General features: G+C 40.8%; 3 protein-coding genes across 3 annotated transcripts in view; 2 read left to right on the top strand and 1 right to left on the bottom strand.

Annotated features, from left to right (window-relative positions):
* LOC108110416 overlaps positions 1-21672 on the top strand; it is a 41803-nt gene that overhangs the window by 16159 nt on the left and 3972 nt on the right. Inside the window, exons 2-5 of the mRNA XM_041818647.1 lie at positions 16948-17408; positions 17776-18928; positions 18984-19347; positions 21491-21671. Of these exons, the coding sequence (XP_041674581.1) occupies positions 16948-17408; positions 17776-18928; positions 18984-19347; positions 21491-21671 (2159 nt within the window). The remainder of the gene's footprint in view (positions 1-16947; positions 17409-17775; positions 18929-18983; positions 19348-21490; position 21672) is intronic.
* On the bottom strand, positions 19521-20550 carry LOC108110674. Its single transcript, XM_017219794.2, has one exon. The coding sequence runs from the start codon at positions 20499-20501 to the stop codon at positions 19647-19649; it is 855 nt and encodes a 284-aa protein (XP_017075283.1). The 5' UTR covers positions 20502-20550; the 3' UTR covers positions 19521-19646.
* LOC108110675 lies at positions 20515-21454 on the top strand. Its single transcript, XM_017219795.2, has one exon. The coding sequence runs from the start codon at positions 20588-20590 to the stop codon at positions 21359-21361; it is 774 nt and encodes a 257-aa protein (XP_017075284.2). The 5' UTR covers positions 20515-20587; the 3' UTR covers positions 21362-21454.

The raw sequence follows: 21672 nt of genomic DNA, 5'->3' as shown, positions 1-21672 counted from the left end.
GAGCTGACTTTCATTTTCATTTTCCTTTTATCTTTTTGTATCCCAAATGGGCGTAATTAAAAAACCCAAGTCCTTTTTATCGCTGAAAGGCATTCAGCTTTCGTATAAATTTTATTTAATATTGCCAAATTATGTTGGTTTCGGCCATTGGGAGGGCAATAAATTGACATAGGATATGTTTATTGGAACAATTACAAATTAATCTTAAACTAAAAACATAATGAAAGATGCTTAGTAATAGATTATTATAAAATCAAAGAATTATCTTAGATTTCCAAGACATGCCTTGAATTTTCATTGCCTTGTGAGTGAGAATCAATTTCAGCTCCACTTTAATCTCAGGCACCTCTCGTTGTAAACAAAGTAATTATTACACATACGCAGTGTGCGCATTGGGTATATGCGTAATTGCTATTTACACATTTTCCGCATGATTTGCCAATTTTAATGAGCATTGTTTGTGTCGCTGCATCTACAGCTTCTGCTTCACCTCCAGCAGCTGTTAAAATAGACAAGCCCAAGGGCGATGGCTATGGAGCTGGTAACTGTTAACTGGTGACTGGGATGTCATTCGAGAAACTACGCACTTCCATCAGCTTGTGTATGTGCGTGTGTGTGTGTGTGTGCTTTCGTTCTTGGAAATTGATTTCGGCCATGATTGATTGCACAGCAGCCCGAAATGTAGGCAACATTCTCGAGCACGCTTTAAAGTCGCCTGCTCATCAGCAGGATGTTTCTCATCCGGAATTTCCATGGCCACGGAATTCGTTTACATTTCGTTTCAATTTGAATTTATCAGTATCTCTCCGGCGCCCCCTAAAATGTTTGCACAACAAAAAAGGTGGCTTAAATAAAGAAGGAAGGGGACTTTGGCTGTGTGCTGAATGGTTGGTTAGGCAATGAACTTTTATTGACTTATATACGAGTTTACCATATATGTATGCATATTTACGTATGTGCCGTGTTTTGGATTTGAATTGTGGTTAATATTGTTTGCCTTGTGTCGGCTGATGGAAAACAGTCAATGCTGTCGGGCTTTTGTTAATTTAATTAGTTTTCCTGGCGTGATTGGAACGGGGAATGTTCCTGCACCTAAATGGGATTTCAATTCAAGCTGCCAGGGCAGGAATTGTATGATGGGTGGTTGAGTTTGAGTAGTGTAGGTTGCAGATTTCTATACAGTTTTATTGGGAATTAAAATACAAGCTTAACGAGGTATACTGTTTGTTATTCCGACGAATTTTCCAACCATTACAAGCCTAACGACGTAAAAAAATAATTCGTTAGAAGTTGGTGGACTGCATTCTTCTAGCTTATTCGTACAACTTTTTGAACTTTTGTATCTTAATTATATGAATAACATTTTTCTAAATCACTATTAAAGTTTCAATATTGGTAATTGGTTTACGTGGAATGCTGTTGATTAGTTCATCGTGTAATTTGGCGCATCAATTTACCTTTTCTGAACACTCAAATTGTGCGTAAACGAATGTTCGTTTCGCTATTTGCACATTCGGTTTTCATATGGCCTTGTCAATGTGGTAAATAATTTCATGAATTTTTGTTTTGCACTCTCGACTAAAATCCGGCACTCGTATGAGTGAATATTCCACAAACTGCACCAGAAGCACCTGTCAATTTTTGTTAAATAATCTCAACAGAGCGGTGGCAGGTTTTTCAGGCTGGTAAAAGTTAACTTGGTAGTATGAGTAAGCACAGATAACCTCGCCCCTTGGTCGGCCAATGGGAATACAAAAAGATAGTTAGATAGTTAGACAGTTTGCATATATCTGTGTATCTTTATATCTATATATGAAATCCCCCATCACCCTTCAAAACCAAAACTCATGCGGGCGCCTGTACAAATTTTCCTTGCCGCCTTTTCTGCGGCTTTTGCCGCTTCTCGTTGCAGTTGTGCAAAACTTTTGCCTCCAATGGCTAATATTTGACGCACTGTTTCATTACGGAGGCACAACCTCAACCACGCCCCCTCATCAACACTAACACAAACATAGGCGCACACACACGGCAACCACCAAGGATAAACCTCCCACGCCCTAAGTCCCACTGCCAGTTTCCAGCTTGCTGTCGCAATTCGAATTGCATTTTAAATTGACATACGCAAAGCGCAAAAATGGCGCAATTTACATATAGCCTGGCAGTCCTTCGCAGGAACTTTCCCCGAGGTATGCAGCGTTTGCCAAAAATAGCCCACTGAAATCCATTTGCCAAATTCGTTGTCAAGATAGATACAAAATGTTCCGCAGGCTAAATAAATGAAGGGAATGCAATTTAAATAATTGTCTCAATTCAAAGGTTTTTTTTTAATAAACAATAAATATTTATTCTTTTGCACTTACATAGCACAAATGTACTTTTTTATTTGAGACTTTAATCTATACTAAAAAAGTATATAGTTCTTAAAACTTTAGTAGTTAGTACTGAAAAATGGAGGTAAAACCTCACCAACGGCGAGATTAAACTTTCTGTTTAGTTGGTATGACTTTTTATATCAAAATAAATAAACTAAAATTGTACTTAGCTCTTGCTTTGTATCCGTGTGGATTCGTAACAAATCTGGCCACCTGTCGCTCATCTGGGGGTAAAAGTGCCATAGATTTTCGTACAAAATGATCCATCCCCGCACTCACTCAAATGGTGGCTTTCAGTGGCACCGACTTGAAATGCGTCACAGTTGCACTTGCCTGTTTATTATGAGGCCACTCGAGTCCGAGGGTTGATGTTGATACCGAGACGTCTGAGCGACTGAGGATGGGAAGGGGATGGATGGTGGTTGGAGGAGGTGGTAGATCCTTGAGCCTGCCACTCGGAATACTCAGTCGCCTTTGACGCCTTTGGCCCTGCTCCTCTGAATTTAATTTATTGTTTTCGTTTCTTGCCACTGTTTGTGTTTCCCCGTCGTTTCAAGTGTCACAACCCTGCCGCAGTCGTTTTTTATTGCAAGTAAATTTTAATTTTTTTTTTTTCGTTTTTCGTTTTTCGTTTTTCTTGTTGTTACGCTCCTATTTGCGCTAATTTAATTTCTTGTGTAATTTTATTTTTATGTCGCCAACGAGGGCGGGCGGCTGCCTTGAAACTGACACTCCCCCAGCCCACTTGGCCATTGTGTTTGCCTTGAGGCGAACTTTGTCAACAATTTCGCGTACAACATTGAAAATTTTCGCTGTTGTTGCGAAAAAGACAGCGCGAGGAAGAGAGATAGAGTAAGAGAGAGAGAGAGAGAGAGAGAAAGAGAGAGAGAGAGCACATCATCATTATGAGCCTGCGACAGTGGGCGGCAGCAAGGGCGTGGCACTTCTCACTGCGAATTTCTCTCTGGCGGCAAACATGTAGACCATCTTCATCCTTCATCCAGCGAGTGGGCACTCAGGACTTGCCTTTTGCGCCCTAAGGTCAAGCGTCTTTTTGTCATCTGCCATTGGGCCCAGTTCGTGCAAATAAAAACAATTGAAAAGAATGGAATGGAATCGCCGAGGCACTTGTCCACTTAACATAATTCAAAGGACCGCCTATAGATGGCGCCAATTGTCTCTCACCTGTTATAGTTCAATGGGCGAAGTCGTAAGGGAATTCGCGGAATGGCTCTTATATTGCTTTTAGTGGGCGCCACGATGTCTGAATGCCTTTGAAATGCTGCTGATTTAAACGCTGATTATCCATAAGTGGCACAACGGCTTAATGGAAAAGAAATCCTAGATAATTCCTATTTAAGATCAAGCAAAGAGTCTGCTTAAGTGCTTAAATTGGTCAATTATTAATAGAATTGTTGTAAGAAGAAAAGTATAGCTTGCCAATTTAGGCAGCAGCAGGGTGGATACATCATTAGATCACGTGAAAGCTGAATGTCAACTTAATTAAGGGCAACCCTACAGGTATACACAGTTTGGGAACTAGAACTGTAGCAAGGACATGGAGATATTTGACCAGGATAATTCTGATTATCAGAAGTCAGTTCGCACAAAAATCACTTGACACACGCGCTTGTCACATGCAGGAAAAAGGAAAAATCAAGGCGGGGTCACGCCAGTTGTGGGCGTGGTCTTATAAATTGTCGTTCCTTAAAGACGGTCCCTGACACAAACAGGCAGTCAGCTCAAAAACTGTTTGTGTGTGTGTGTGATTCTAGGGGGATGAGTGTGTTGGGTTTGTGGGGCAAACAAAAAGTGTAGCACACTTTTTAGCGCCAAGCGGAAATGCTTGAACAACAACAACAAGAAAGAAAGTACAAAAATGTCAGCAACCAACAAATGGCTGGCATGTCGACTTAGACAGCTTCAATAAAATAAAAAAAAAACAAATGTTAGCCCTTTTATAGTTTGTTTCGTTGTTTTTGTACTTTTGTATGTCAAGCGGTGTTGTTTTTTGAGCATTGCTTTCTTCGTCTTATTTAACTTTTTGACATTTCTTACACTTACCCCTTCCCTCCACCATGGCGTTGGAATATATTCAACACAAGCCAAAATAATCATTATACTTACTTTTGGCTTAAAAACTAAAGGCTTTCACCATTTTGAAGAGTGTATCGCCTTACTTTGAACTAAAGGAGCTTACACTTTTTTTTCGAACTCTACCGATTGTTCGTCAAGGGCTCTTTTCTTCGCAGTCCTTGGGTTCTTTTGCATAAATATGCTCATATTTTGGGTTTTTATTTTTTCTCCTTTTTTTTACTTTTTGCCATGTAAATAACGGTCAGCAGCTGCAAGAACAAAAACTAAAAGGAGGGAAGCAAAAATAAAAACAAAAACCATCTAGGAAGCCGGATGTTTATGGACCGCCATTTTGGCCACTGGTCGCCATTTTATGCAGTTTCTTGTGTGCCAACGCAGCAAGAGACACAGTCACCATGGGTGTGGTGTCCCTATCTCCTCCAGTGGTCCCCCGCCTCCAGATGCTGCACAGTGATTTAGTGCTTATGGCAAGTTTATAAATTAAATTTAATGAAGCAGCAAAGTCGAACTTTTCGCCATTGTCCCATTACCAAGGAACAGAGGGAGCACAGCCCACACACTGAAACACAATGAACTTATTGATTATGCGACCCCGGATGCTGTCGTTTTAGCCGTGCGAGAGAAAATTTGATTTAGTTGCTGGCGGTTTCCATGGAAATAGAAAGTTCGCCCGGTCGGCCTTGCTCCTTTGGCCAACTCTTTTATCTAGCAAATGTATCAAATTACGCATTTAAGCTTTGACTAACAAATGTCGCCATTTCTAATTGGCTCTCGAAATGAGAAAAATCATCTTGGGACCGTAGGCAGCAATTAGTTTACAAGGAATTTGGGTTTGTAATCTTTGCACAGAATGACATATACCCATCAATTTTCAACGAAAACGTAATTATCGGCTTTGGAGCAACAGAGATTTTTCCTCCTTTAAACTGTATAGGCATCTATATCTGTCCAATCCACGGCAAACAATAACAATGAAGCAGGCAGGCTTATGCAACATAATCCTAGTTTATGACAGTTAGGGGTCCTCGCTTTGTGGGTGCCTCTGTGTGTGTGTGTTGTGATGTTCATTGGTATGGGTTCCTTACGTCCTTTGCAACCAGCAGCTGCTCAGCAAACCATACCTACGTATATACACTCAGCCTCACCATTAAGTACAAATACACATTCGAACATGAGAGTAGATGGCAAAACACAGTGGTATAAGCATCCAAAAACATTGAATTAGTTTTATATTGAATATTTTGCATATATATTGTAAGGATAAGGAAACAGAACAACCTTGAGTAATACTCGTATAGCAGATCATTTTTATTTTCTTTATTCATTTTGTAGTTTTTAGTGCAACTTTGCTAAGTTTTGTAACTGATAAATGACTAAAACCCATAGGATTACAAGCTCCATCACTTTTTTATAAAATGTTTAGTCAAATGGAATTATATTTTCTTCAAACTTAGGACAATGTGCACTGTCGACTGATACCTACATTGTTTATTGCGAAATTCCTATAGCTTTGACAAGTGTCAGAAGCACAAAAGGCGCGCCTTCGATATGGATGTATGGATATATCCGAATACATATATATGTGTACATATAGTGTAGAAGTATGCGACCCCGGATCGGAGCGGAGATTGCGAAAGCGACCCGGCCTGCCTTGTCCTGCCCCTCCGACCTGTCCACAGTGCACATCCTTTTGAGCGCTCACTAAATTGAAGATTTCTTTGTGCCGTGCCACAAAGTGGGTCCCTGGATGTTGCACAAAGGTGTGGGCTGAATGCTCTGAGGAGTCTGTTTGTACAATCTCAATCGCACTCACAATTAGACTATAAATATTTGCCAATTATTTGGCAAGCTGGAAGGGTATTCCCCCTTTTAAAGGGCAGTGCCAGCAAAAGTTTTCCTCCGCGAAAATTCCAAGGTTGTGAACTAAAGGCAAAAGTTTCTCTGCAGAGGGCAATCTGCAAATATGCGGGCCGCACACAAATTCATGGCATACATTTAGGCGCCGACAAGCCGTTGACAATTTTCGCCATTCTCCTTGAAGACTAGAAAAGACCCAGAATAACTGACGCTGTTCGAAATCCATTTGCATATTTTTAAGGCGGCCTGTCGATGTCCAGGCAATGCATCCGATGGGATGACACATGTTCATGTTCCAGCTTAAACTTTAGATACTTTAGATGTCCGATAAAAAGCACATTTCGACCACTTTTATTGAATGGGAAAGTCGAAAAACATTGCCACAATTCAGGAAATAGCAATGGTGGCAATGATCGATGTGATGTGAGCCCGAAGTTTCAGCCATAAAACGCAGAACTTAAAGTAAAGCTTTTAACAACAGAGGGTGAAAACCACTTTAAGCCCGTGCGGTGGAAATGTCAATAACCTATGTTGGCCTTATTCTATTTGGCTATTTAATTACTCTATTTCTGCTCGTCAACACTAAATTGCCTTTTCTTAATTATTTATACCTTATATACCGAATTTTGGGCGATGGAAGCGACAGCTGCAGAATCTGAGACCACAACAACAGCAGCAGCAGCACCCCCAATGCGATTTTACACTAGGGTTAACAATTTTAATTGCAGGCCAAACTACTCGCATCCAGGGCTCAGAAGCGCTGTCTAACTAAATCCCAAATAGGCCGAGCAGCTGACTCGGCTCACACAATATGTCAACTTGTTTAGCTAGGGGTGTTACCACATGACCGACAGTCTGAGAGTCTCAAAATGCAGCCTTCTGTCGGTGGTTTGTGCAACACAATGACTTTCAATAGCTGAACTTAGATATATCATGCTTGTTGCCCCTGTGCTGGCATTGCATCAAACGTAACGCCTGTCTTCTGAGACTATTTATCACACACTAATTGTATTCTATGGAATCCCTTCTCTAACCATGAACACGGATGCTTGGTTAGCAAGGAATTTGATGGGTTTGTCATTAATATCCATATCTTCCAGATGAATTAAAGTGGAGAAAAACGATTAAATTCAGCACTTTTATAGCTTATGTACTTTCTTGTAAAATATATTCTTCTTGATTAAAGGGGTAAATAGTTTTCGCCGAAAAGTAGGTAACAGTTTGGAGGAAGCGTTATCCACCCAATAAAGCATTCTTTTGGTCAGGATCACTCAGCGAGTCTTTTAGCTTCCGCTAAGAGCTTATTATATGCAATACATTGCCTTTCTGCATCTGATTGGAGAGATTTTAAGCAGGAAGCCCAGAGTGAAGGTTCAGGTCATTGCCCAGATTGTGCTGTTATCATTCCACGTTAATTTAAAAATAAAAATATATATCATTTGATTTATACATACAAATAAATTCCTCATACCGATAATATAAATATAATAAACTACAGCACATAACGATCTTATTTACTTTCTTTTAAAAATACCTATATCAATATTTAATCAAAATATGTCATTAAAGTTTACGAATTTGGTTTCAGTTTTTTGATATTTTTTTAAACCCATATGGTCTTAGGCCTAATCATCATTTCACTGAAGGTGAGCGCATTTCTTTCCTTGTGTTGACGCCACGCCAATTCGTCGATAAAAATGTCGTTTGCTCCGAAATAGATATCATTTAGCGCTCTGAAATTTCAAGTAGTTATGTTAATTTGTTTTTTAATAGTTGGTAATTTAATATTTTTACCTGTCAGCACAAGCAAAGTACCACCAACCATCCAAACCAGAGAAAGCGCAGTCTCTAGCTTGTGTAGTTTCTTCAAGTATTGTATCGATATTAGGTACCACAGAATAACTGTTTATCGATTTTTGAAAATAACCTTCTTCTTCGTCACCAATCTCAAAATGATTATAGTGAACAAAGTCGATGGATCCATCCATCTTCCTAAGTCTAATAAAAAGTTCGTGTTTTCGGTCACTAGTCATTACATGCAATTTCTTAAGTCCTATAAAAAATTCGCCGCTTATATTTCCAAATCCATTTTTGTAGTCCTCGAAAGGGCGATTAAAGTACACGGAGCCGTCAAATCGTTTTTGAATAGTTAACCAACCAGTTGAGTTGCAGGGAGCTTCGAATGTCTTCACTCCACGAACTGTAATGTTGTAAATGCCACTTGGACCGGCTCTTGGGCAGCTGTGTAAAGGATATGACCTTAAAAAAACATCGCATAAATCTGATATTTGCTTTGAACTTGATTTTTTTTGATCGTTAGAGCCATAGATTTGCATATCATTGCTCTCAAGTTGGTCCACTTTCTCCATAATTATTTTTCTGTTGTTTTCTATTTCAGTTTTTTCTATTTTCAGTTTTTCCTTCAGATCATTTATTTCTCTATTCTTGGCTTGTACAAGATTCTCTAGATCTTTGAAATATTTTGTCAGATCATTTATTTTCCAATCTTTTTGTCCTACTATCTTAGATTGATCCTTATCTTTGGCTTCTAGCAGCTTAGAATGATCACTCTGTAGGTTTTTGATATTTTTTATCAGATCATTTATTTCTTTATCTTTTTTTTCTACTGTATTAGATTGATCACTGAGTAGATTTTTGATATTTTTTGTCAGATCATTTATTTCCTTATCTTTGGCTTCTAGCAGCTTAGATTGATCATTCTGTAGTTTTTTGATATTTTTTGACAGATCATTTATTTCTATATCTTTGGCCTCTAGCAGCTTATATTTATCACTGATTTCAGAATCCTTCAGTTTAATATTATCTAAAGAAATTTTCAACTTATTTTCCATATCTCGAATAGTAATATTCTTAAAAAAAACAATATAATCTGCAATCAATAGTTTTTGATTTTGTTTGGTGATTTGATTATTTTGACTATTCATCTTTTCTTTCTGAACACTGATCACAGCCTCCGCTCTTTCGATTTTATCATTAGCACTTGACAACTCACTTTGAAGAGCTTTAATAGTTTCTGCCACGTCAGCAACTTTTCTTTGTTTAACCTGGATGACTTCGACTTGGTCACTGATTTCCTTCCTTTGTTCAAATATTAGATCTTCTTTGTTCTTTATTTGAGTTTTCAAATTTTGCATAATATCTTCTGCAGACTTTAGTTGATCATTTAATATTTCGTTGAGTGTTTCTGATTTATTAAGCCGTTCAAAGTGGGACAAGCTAAAGACATCACACCGATTCTGTGACATTTCTATTAAACTTTTATCTGGATCGGCACCGATAGGATATGGGTCCTTCCAAAGCCAAGCCGCCAGAAAGAGCACAAAGTACGACTTCATTGTGTTCGAAGCTCCGCCGATTATAAACTAAGTGCAGTGCAGAGCATGTTGCAGTATATATAGGCAGAAAAACACACTGAGATAAGAAGTCGGTGCAATCTGACCGAGGAGTACGAAATGCGTTTGTTTTTAAAAATAGGAAAACGTTTTTTATCAAGTAGAATATTTCAGAACATACATCGTTTTCTTTGTTACTTGTGATTGTTTAAAAGAGATTTCCCCTGTAGTGGGCAATCAACGTCAAAGTCGAAGAAAACATGTCCCCCTAGGGCTATGACCACATTGTCCTGCCATTTCCTGGCGGCTACCTTTGCCTTTGAATTTCCAGCTGCCACTGAAATAAATTCAACAAAAAAAAAACAGTTTTCTGTATTTAGCTGACAGTAAATTTCTTGTGCTAAATTTTCAGTCAACTGTCACGAATGGATGCTGCTCAGCCTTCTTCGTTTTCTGTCGCTAGCTGTCTCTGGAAGTTCCTTTATGCCTGGCCAGCAAGGTAGAAAAAACGCTTCCACCTGTCCCACTTTCTCCCCTAAACCATCATCTGAACATTTGTTTTTGTCTCGTTTCTAAGCGGCGAATGGAGAAATCCAAAATAATGAAAACCAAAGCAGCAGCTTGGCACAGAGATCTCGGCTGTTGCAAGAAGCACTGCATACTTTTTGGTGCATCCCGTGCAACGGGGCGTATACTTGTGCCATAAGTTTTACATTTTCAACAAATTGGAGCTATATATGTACCTGAAATATTAACAAAATTTATGAATTCCTCTATAATTCATATTCATACATTTCTTTGCTTTTTAAATATTTTATTAATATATATTAATATATAATATTTGTTAAATATTTTTATGTAAAATATTATTTATATAAAATGTAAAGCATGTGTTTTTATATACATCTAAGATTTAACCCAGTAAATAGGCCTTATAAAAAATAATAATCTCCTAAATGCAATATTGCCTTTAGTAAATCTAAAAGCGTTTCTCAGTGTATGCTAGGTATCCTTTCATTGAGTTTTTCCTCGTTTTCATGGTCTAGTTTGACGTTATTCAGTATGTTGTTATTGTTTTTTCCCAGTTTCACAAATGCTTGCTTCGGCCTCATATTGATTCGCAGTGAACGCATTTGCTGGATTGTCGACCCGTGTTCATCCGCCTGTCGTTTCTGTGCCACGTTTTTGTCCATTTCTATCGTTTTTACCTCTCAGTTTCTGTGGTTTTTTCATTTCCAGAGTTTCAATTTCAGGAAAAATGGAGAGCGGCAGTTTTTATAAATTCATGAGTTCTTCGATTCTGTTTTCAATTTCTGATTTAAATAATATCTGATAAATGAATGACTTTAAATGTAATTCAGATTTCGTATGAATTTATGATATTTGGTGATGACTGCTGTGGACAGCTTTTCTTATATTTTGTCTTTATAAATAGAATTCATCATAATTCCTTTCCTCTTAATAATGAATCATCAAAGTAAATTAAACTTAAAGCTTATGCTGATAATAAGCTACTTTTGCTGCTTTTTTTTATTTGTATTTTTATACGTTTACTGAATGCTGGTGATGCGGTCGCATATTCCTGTGATTTATGGCAGTCGGGAGCAAAAAGAGACCTGCATGCCATATTGGTGTTTTTCATTTTCATCCATTTATGGCATTCAACCATATTGCAGAGGAAGCGCTGCATGATTTTTCAAGAATGTCAACCGCGAACAGCTGATTTACGATAAGTGGAAGTTAATGGGTTTGCAGTTCACTAGGAAAGTGTTGATGGGCTTTCAAAAAGGTTAACCCTTTATCTTAACAATGGCATATACAAATTATTGGTCAAATAACTATAACTTCACTACAATAAACAAACTGATTTTCTAAGTTAATATTTAGTAAAAGCCTTGGTGTTTTAACACTAACGACAGTAAGGAATATTTTAATGATTTTAACAATGGTTTTTACTGGCTTTAGGCATTTTTTAAAAATTTGCATTTACCAGCAACAATGAGTGAAAAAAGTCAGCTAGCAGGGAAATCTGAAAAGCAATTGTTTTTATCAACGTTTTTTTCAGAATCCCTTTAAAATTACTGCGCTTTCTGAATTACCTTCCCCGCTTACCTAACCCCCTGGCAATCCTCTAAAAATATGTGTTACTTAAAATAATTGAATTTATTTTCATTGATTAAACTAAGGACTAAGGCTTTTATATAATATATAAAATATATTATATATTTTATGTTAAAAACTTCAATTAATGGTTGTGAAAGAAATATTTATTGGCGGAAAAAAGGGATTTCACCTTTGGCAAGGCACGTCGTAAATTTTCGTTGGTTTCGCCTTCCCACGATTAATTTCTTTTGAAGGCTTCTGGCAGAGAAATCCTTGAAATTATGTAGATGGCGGCTTCGGGGAAAAATGATGTAAAATACAAGCCATGGAAAAAATATATGGCCATCGTTGGTTCCTTGTTACAATAAATAAAAGGAGAGCCAGCAGAAGCCTTTGGCCTGGAAAAGTTTCTCTAGAAATTAATGTACTTTAAAAACCGGCACAGACAAGTTGGACCCCGCCCTCAATTACGGTCAGGATGTACCCCCATCATCTTATGCCGTTTGGCCATCAAATGGCGTTATGTTACCAAAGTCCTGAACAGAAAATGTTATCACAAGGTTTTGACAACTTCCTCGACACTTTTGCATTTCACCTGATTGTCGTCAGCGGAAATATATTTCCATTCGCTTTCCCCTCTGTCAACCACAAATGTATCGTTGAGTCTTCAGTTTTTCCTCTGGAAGCCGTATTTCAAACTTTCCTTTTTGCTTTCCTTTGCTGCGGCCATACTTGTGCTGGCCCCTAGTTTGCCCATTCACTTTTTCTTTCTGATTTATGGCAGCTTTGACTTTTTTCGGCTTTTGGCCAAACTATTTTGTATATATGCGATAAACAATATTCCAATGCCAGCACATTTATTTTCGGCGACAGAAACCTAACTTAATGTTGGCTTAAAGACTGCCTGGCTATTGGTTTTAAGTACTTTCTCAACGATAGTTTATATGAAATTCCGTTTGCTGCCTCTTAACTTATTCGTTAGGTCAGAATACTTCGAGTGACCTTTGGTTTTTATCTGAATGTCTAACTTTATTTTAAAAGCTAATTCATTTTAAAGCCAATTACAAATTACATTTTCTTAAATTTTAAAACAGACGGACTCGTCCTTGCTTTATAGTACACATCGCAACCTATTTAAAGATGTGCATACGTTGGTGAACATCCGCAGTTAACATTCACCTGCCAATAACCATTTACGATGCAGCCCTTACTTTAGCTCATTAAGAGCATGCACAGGTGGCTAGCCATTCATTAAATGTTGGCCTCCCTCTAATTTCATGCTGGCAAATATTTTTGCAAAATGGCAGACCAAAGGTTGTGGAGGGGAAAGGGTTTTTAGCAAGCATAGGTGGTCCTTCGGCAGGGTATTTTGTTGCAACATTGCCTGTGGCGCAACACTTCCTGTTTACATAGGCAAACACATCACCTCTTACCATTCCCCCATCACCATGTGGGCCTCGCATCCTGACATCTTGGCTTCCCCCGCCCACCATCTATCTAAACAAAAACGTACATTAGCTCGGCAAGGTTTCTATTTTCAATACAAAAGTCAGACTAGGAAAATGCCTATGTGCATGCCTATTTACACGTTTGTATTCACTCAGAAAAAGTTAATTTAATAAAATTCTAAGGCATTTTAAGCAAATGTGTTAAACTATTGCGGAAAATGTATTTACTATTAACTTAAAGTGGTTATTTATTAACTAGAACTTGGAATGGTTAGGCCTAAGACCTGTATAAGCTTTATAAAGCGCTTTTCATTCCCTAAATGTAATGTACGCTTTTTTCTTTGAGTGTATTTTCAGTTCGCAATAGTGTGCATGATGTGTGTATGAAAAGCAAGCACAAAGGAAAGTTAAATGCCTCGATAAGCAGAGCTGTGGCTTATAATTTTGGACTTTTGTTGGATTCATACATCACATTTTGATGTTCGTAATGATAATATTATGTTTATTATTGATTGAGTTCTTAAGTAATGGCACATGGAATTCAGCTCTCTCCTGTCATGGTCAGATCTCTGAACCCTGGTGACGCATTAATTATCCTTTGAGACCCGCATCGATTTATTCTTGGCAAACACATGGATTAATTGCCAACGACTCTTATATCGAGTAGGATATGAAATGTTCTTGATCCCTGCCTGTACTTGTCCCCTCCATTTGGCTGAGTAAAAGTTATGTAATAATACAATTAAGCATTTTCATGCTGAACACTGCGTTTGATTAACAGAAATACCAAGTCAGCCAAGTGTAAGTATTTCAGAGGGAGGTTCGCTTAAAGTATCCTTCGCCAGCGCCAGATGAAAGTGGCACTGCGAAGAGAATGCAATTTAATTAAAAACGAACCAGAATTTCGTTTTTCTTTCTTTTCGCTTATTTTAGTTGAGAACGAAAGTGAGTGCCTTCCGGGAAAATACTGCAAATTTCTAAGGCTTCATGTGCTTGGCAAGTTATGTGCTCGAATTTCTGTTTATTTTCGACTTTGAACTGAAAGGAAATTACTCTGATCTTATGGGGATTCCAGAGTCAAAGATTAGATGAAAACTTTTCAAGAATTCATTTTCGAGAATTAATAAATGAAAAATGGAAAAGTAATTGCATGGAAAGTCTTTAAAATCAACAAAACTGAAATATTTTCGCTGAGTTCGAATATTATTGAATGTGCCGGAGAAGCACTCATAGACACGTTTTCGTAATTAAATTAGCATTAATGTTATAGTCCTTAAAGCGACGTCAACGCGCACACTTCATTGACTATCGCGCATACGACACGTTTGCCACTTCGTATGTGTGCTTTGGCTTGTTTGTCTGCTGGCCACTTGGCAAAATTTATGATGCAGCTTAAGCACACAATTGTACGACTATTGAGCCATTGCCGCACATTGTAGTACGACACCACGTTGGATGCTGATGCGCGATCCCTGCTCAAAGCCATTAAATTTCAATTTCCATTTCAATTGCACCGTTGTTGGGTAATTCATTCTCGGCTTTATGACCTGCAACGTGCTGTGTGCCCCTAATTGCCGCTGCAAAAAACTATTGTCAAATTTTTCTTTCTCCATTTTCTGTACGGCAAAGTGGGCTATAAATAAATACCCAGGGTTGAAAACCATCCAAACGACTTTAACTAAATGTTCAACAAAACTTTATTCCTCTCCTTTCGTTTCCTTGTCAGTCTTTTCCACTTTTTTCCCCACATTTTTTGTATGCCACCACCCAGAGGAGCCTTAAAGTGATGGAAGGAAAAAGTTTTCACACAAGTTAAACGAAGTTTTCACACACAAAGCTGGGTTTTAAATCTCAAGTAACAAAGAGTAAAAACATAAGTTGAGTCAGCAAATACGATTTTCAGTTGGAATTTACGATTTCCCTTTCCGACATTGACAATTAAATCAAATCGATTTCTGTGATTCAGCATAATTGCATTTTAGAGAGAGACAAAAAATTAAAAAGTATTACCAAAAGTAATTTGTTGTGTCAAACAGAATGTTATTTTCAAAGGAAGTAACAAACAGAACTAAAATTCAATAATATATATATATATATAAAAATATGTTATTATTATTAAAATAAATCCACCATAGCTGTCATTTAAAATAGACCCAATACAACGAAGGGTATTCAGGGCTTGGTGGCAATGTCGGAAGTTCGGTTTAGGCCAAAAGCACAGGCTTGTGGCCGGAAGTGGGTCTGTTGGCGTTTGTGTTGGTGGAGCTTCATGCAGCCATGTCTCGTACAAGGAGGATGATGGTGTAAGTGCTTTTTCAAGCAAATTGCCAATGTAAATGTTGCAGCAACCAACGGCAGCGGTAGTGGCAACAACTAAATGCGGCCCCCATAGCAGCTGTGTAAACAACGACAACAAGAACAACAAACCCATAGCCAGGAGTAAAGTATTTGCTGATGACGTCAAAAGGCACACACACACACACTTTTCCGCAACCAACCGTTTACCCCAACCTTTGTCCCACCCAGCAGACAACTCAACTAACTGCAACTCAATTCTGCAACGGAAAAGCAACGCAACCAAAATGGCCACAACGGCGCTTCCTGGTCGACGTTTTGCGTTTTGCGTTTTGCTGAGGCACGCGCAATTTGATTTGATTTTATTGCCCCGCCCACTCTTGCTAAGCACATTAAAGCCCGTGCGGAGCAAGGATAATGCTATGGAAATAGTTTAGCTCCCGGCACTTGTCGAGAATTACGGAAAAATTGCTTGAAAGTTTCCTTAATTCCGCTTCTAAAATATATTTAAGTCATAATGGTTATTTTTTAAATAAACTTTTTAGTATTAAACATTTAATTTTGAAGGCTTAGCTGGCAATGGTTGATTAAAAAGTTCAAGGGAGTTCAACACTCGAAGGATAATAATTTATATTTGAAAGCCTCAAGCTGGAGATGTTGTGCAAAATGCACTGCATTTTTAATGAACATCTTTGCATTGAAATTGCCTCCGTGGACTGCATCCTTCTGTTCAGAAAACTGCTCCTCTTTCGAATTTCAAAAGCTGAGAACGTCTGCGAGTCTGCAAATTGGTATTTCAAAGAAACAGTTTCAGAGGCACCGTCTGTGGGTTCAGTGGAGTGTACCTTTCTGCCTTTAGCTTCAGCTATCTTGTTCAGGACCGTAGTTAGGTTTCTATGAAATGGGCCTCTGGTGTTCTTATTGGTTAATAATGAAATTTTCAGAGATAGGTTCAACTTGAACCTTCATATCATTTATTGATTATATAATTTGTATAATTTTTTTGTGCTTTTTTAAAAGATAAGAAAATAAAAATCATTTTACCTTAAGCAAACTTGTTTGACAAAGTTAAATCAAACTCTTTAAGTACAAGAATATTAATATATGTTAATCATGAAAATTATAAATACATAATCTTTCCCACAATTCGGTGATGCACCTGATCTTCTTCCACATGGCGTATACTCAACGCCCGCCTAATTAGTACATTATGCACTCGCATGTGAAAAGCAGTCGACTCAACTCAATGCCTCTATGTCTTGCTCCACTTACAGGCTCAGACGTCTTGCCACTTGCAACTGCAACAGGAGCAAAAGCCACAAAGGACACAAAGGACACTGGCAAACAGGAATAGCCAAAGAGGGGAGCGACGCGGACAATAGACCAAAGCGTGAATGTGGTAGACGCGCGTGGGAGCTGTAGAGGAACGCCATCACATTGGATTACGCGCAGTTTTACTTTAGAGCGGTGCCAATTAGTGGCCAACAGCAGCAACAACAGCAGCAGCAACAGCACCAGCAGCTCGTGCAGCAGCAATTGCTAGCCCAGCAGCAGCAGCAACTGCAGATCCAGCAGCTGCAGCAACAATTGCTGCTGCAGCGACTCGAGCGTGAGTTGCAGCAGAGTTACTCGTGCCTGCGGCAACGTTGGCTAACCGGCTACGCAGCCCCTCATCAGCAACAGCAGCAGATTGCCCAGCAGCAACAGCTATTTGCCGCTCAACAGTTGCAACTGCAGCACCAGCAACTGCAACAGCAACAACAACATCAGCAGCAACAGCAGCAGCAGCAATATAGCTACTACTTCAGCCGCGGAAGCACCAACACCGATCTGGGTCTGGGACTGGGCCTGGGCTTCGGTCTGGGCAGCGGCAACCTAGCCAGGTATTATTGCAAGCACTTAACCCCTGGCCTGCTCTCAGCGTAAAAAGACAAACATAATACCTTAACCCACTAACATCTACGAGTCATCCAAAACACTTAACGATAAAAAAGCGATTACGGTTAAGATTCCCTAAAAGTTTTTGACCAGTCACTTGTCCAATAGTATGCATAACATTATTTAGAGCACCAAGTTTTTAATTTAACTTCCCATCCAGCTTAGATTTAAAACAACTTTAGACACTTCTAAAACCTTGAACTTAACTTAAAGTTGAACTTAACCCAGTTAGACTATTTCTATGAAGATGAAATAGCTAAATGTTAAATTCAGACCTATAAAAAATAAAATGTAAATCTAATCCCATTTTAGCTGGTACCATCTGCCGTCCACCTCGGCACACATCTATATTGGAACCACCAGCAGCAGTGGTGCCGCGGGTAGCGCACCCTATCCGTATCCGTACCGAAGCGTTAGCGGATATTCCGGAGGCGGTTATCCGGCGGCGGCGCTAATCAACTTCGATGCCTCGCCAACGCCGCTGTTAGCCTCAACAGGAAGTTCGCCCGGCTATTTGCCGCCATTGGCCGTTCCGGCCGCTTTACCACCACCACCACCGGCGCCGAGTGTAGCCACCGATTATTATTTCAGCAGCCGGAGCACACGTACCGTTCCACCACCGGTACCGCCAACACCGGCAGCCGTTGCAGCAGCGGCATCAGCATCAGCGGTATCCACCTCGCCGTTCCGGGAGTACGGGAGTGCGGCGGAGGATCTGCAAGCTGGCTATCGCTACAAGGCCACGCCCCGCAGGCGGTACGACGCCTACGACAACTACGGCTATCTGCCTGGCTTCGCCAGCACCACTGAAGACGAGGAGGACCTACTCGAGGAGTGCCTGCCACAGGCCTTGCTCTCTACGGACTGCTCTAGTCTCGAGGAACTGCGCTTCTTCCACCTGCAGGAGGAGGACGAAGACGAGGAAGACGAGGAAGTGGCCAAGCAGCTGGCGCACATCCTTGACCTGCCAGATTTTTTGCATCCATACGGGGGCAGCGGCCGTGACAGCCTGCACAGCCACAAGACGCCGCCGCAACACGAGTTCCAAACGGAGCACGGCTCAGCCGCAGCGGGAGGAGCAGGATCAGCCGGATCAGCCGGAAGGGGTGGACCCGATTTGGGAGGTCAGTCGCAGCGTGTCCTTGAGGAGCATCGCTATCAGCCCTATCAATACCAACAACAGCAGCAGCAGCAGCAACAGCAGCATCAGCGACAACAGCAACACCAGTCGCACTTCCCACAGCAACACCAACAATTCCAGCCGTCGCAGCAGCAACTGCAGCAGCAATCCTACCACTCCTACCAATATCCTTCGCAGGACAGCTGCGAAGGCTTCAATCAATTTGCCACAAACGCCGGCAGCTGCCTGGGCAATCAGAGAATGATGGTTAGCAAATTGTGGAATAGCTGCTTCCCGGAGTTTACGCCGGACCATGTGCATCGACACAACTTCTACCTGTGCCAGGTTAGTTAATTTGAGGCAATTCGAAATCCATTCTAAAAGGTGTTTCTTCCTTTAGTGGCAACGCAATACACAGGTGCGAATCGTTTACCTTTTCTATCGTTGGATAACGGCCATCACCTGTCTGGCGGCGCTGGTCTGCTCTTTGCTCGATATCGGGCGCACAGATGAGCACTTTGAGCACCACTATGCCAAGTGGTGGATCTACCTTACCCACTGGGGACTGCTTTTCTGCACGGTCCAGGCCTGGCTGGCCGCCTGGATAGTGACCCAGGGTATGATGGTGGAGCGAGAGGACTTTGAGATTGTACGCCAGGCGAAGAAGAGCCGCCTGCATCACCTTTATTGGGTGCTCTACACCTGTGCCACGGTCTATGCGTTCATCGTCACCATGTGCTATTGGCTCTTGGTTCACAATCCTGGTAAGTGGCTAACACTAGCTTTAAAACTTTGGAAGTCCTAGAAATCCCAATTGAACCCCAGAAACCACCTCAAGTTTTCATACAATATTTAGTTCAGAAATTGACCTTTCACAGAAGGCAAGCTTGTCTCCATTTTTACATTATTTTTAGAACTTGCTTAAAACAAGTAAACATAAACAAGCGACATTAAATTTAATTGCACTTAGCACTTAGAAAGAGTTACAAAAAACCTAAAAAACAAATAAGATCAGCCCCAGTTCTGTAACCATTAAAATCATAGCCATAGGTACCACCATGTCCTATCCATTGGCATCCAATTGGTCGACCGAAAAGCGATGGGCAAATACAATGCCGCTCACTGTAAAAGCGTAAGTGATGTACATCCTGATGGCCGCCTCCAAGTACTGGTGGGACAGGTAGCTGGTTCGCTGTCGGGGTAGGAAGAGCTTTTGGGAATTGTACATGACCCAGGGCCCGAAGAACACTAAGCATATGCTCGTGGGCACGTAGTACTGCATCCGTAGACGGACGCTCAAAGCTACGGTAGATACCACGACGACTAAAAGGCTCTCCAGTATTAGAATCCAGAGATTGGCGGTGAGAATTGCAGGTACCCACAGCCCTAGCAGCGTATAGACAACCAAAACACCAATGCCAATCAATACAAACGGCCAAGTGATATCCTGTTCGAGGATGTGCAGACACACCACCAGCAGAGTAAGGCTTTCAAAGATGCAGCCAAAGATAATCCAATTAAGCGGGAACGTAAACTGCAGCCTACGGAACCCGATGAAGGCCAACGTCATGTTGATCCACGAGAGCAGGAGCAGAAGGGCGGACAGGCTGCGGTTGGCAGGATTCAGTTGAGGTCGCCAGCGGTACGTGGAGCCGAGCCACTGCAGCGACGCAAGGGTCACCTGGAGGACGAGCAGAAGGCAGACATAGGTGCGGAAAAGGCATTTGGAGGGCTCTCGCCCTTCTTGGAAATTATAGGCGCTTGTGCCCCTCTCGACATACTCCTCCTCGTACCTCCGCTGTGTTAGATCGTAATCATGAAAACTGGAATCCACCCCGTATCGGGACTTTGAAGAACAGGTTCCAACGGACCGCACGCTGAAATTCGGGGCTGATGCTGATCTGGTTACACTTAACATACTGGCTGTCAGGCCGAGCTCTCACCTTTGACACTTGACACACTCCGGGAAACAGCAAAAAAAAAACTAGAAAAACACCCACATCGATGAGTGATCCGCCAGCCGATGGCTTAGGGCGCCTCCGCCTCAAGGTGCGTCTGTGGATCTATGGAATCGCCCTGGTGTTCATTGTCCTCGCTATTGTACTGCTTATCATACCAGGCCTGTTCCGAGGATATCCACTAGTTCCAGACAGCGTGGCTACCTATTGCTTCTTTGGCATCGGATTGACCGTCCTCTGCGTCTACGTCAACGTGATATGGCTGCGTCGGAAGTTTCCCCTCAACTGGATATTCAGCTGCATCATTGCAGGCTGTCTGGCATTGGGAACGGTATCTGTTCTTTCCGATCAGCTTACTGAACAGGTACTTCTACTGAGCGTAGAGATCTTGATCATGATGACAATGATGCTGTTGGTTGGTTCATTTATACTGCCCGAATGTCCTACAGTGGTCCATCTATTTGTCACCTGGTTCATATTCGTTATCTTCTCCTCGGTTTTGATGACAGCGGTTTGTGTCCACATGCAAGAGGTTCTATACATGTATGAAGTAGCCGTTCACTTTGTGTTCTGGCAAGTCAGCTTTCCGCTGATTGTGTTCCAGGGCCAGGTAATCTCTGGCTACTGGGGAAACCCGCCGCCCCTCCTCGACAAGCCGCTCTGCTCCGCGATGGTGCTGTTCGACTTTCTCGCCTCCTACGTCTGCCTGGTCTCCGCTGATGACATTGGATTCGAGTACTACTACTTACGCGGAGATTCAAATCAAGAGTTTTTAGTTAGATCAATAAAGAGCCAATACGAAATCATAGTGAACAGTTAAACCTCGAAATAGGAGTTTTATATAAAAATTTATAGATTATTCTGTAAACGAAAACACATATTTTGTTATTTAAACAATTAATATTCACCAATACCTTTTCATGTCAAAACAACGCCATTAATCTTTCAGAAATCCATAAAATCGATGCGTTAAACATAATGGTACATGTGCTGAACACGATCATAATGCTGATCGATTTGGCCATAGTGGGCCACCCGATAAAGATGAGCCACGCCTACTTCACCACTGGCATTGGCTTGGCCTATGCCATATTCACGGGAATCTACTTCTTGGCCGGCGGCACTGACAGG

This window comes from Drosophila eugracilis, unplaced genomic scaffold, assembly GCF_018153835.1.
Source record: "Drosophila eugracilis isolate 14026-0451.02 unplaced genomic scaffold, ASM1815383v1 contig_353, whole genome shotgun sequence".
NCBI lineage: Eukaryota > Metazoa > Arthropoda > Insecta > Diptera > Drosophilidae > Drosophila > Drosophila eugracilis.
Note: the sequence above shows the minus strand (reverse complement) of the source record. Positions and strands in the feature narration are given on the sequence as shown.

Coding starts and splice junctions, on each gene's coding strand:
- LOC108110674 (XM_017219794.2), bottom strand. CDS start 20,501: ATGTTAAGTGTAACCAGATCAGCATCAGCCCCGAATTTCAGCGTGCGG.
- LOC108110675 (XM_017219795.2), top strand. CDS start 20,588: ATGAGTGATCCGCCAGCCGATGGCTTAGGGCGCCTCCGCCTCAAGGTG.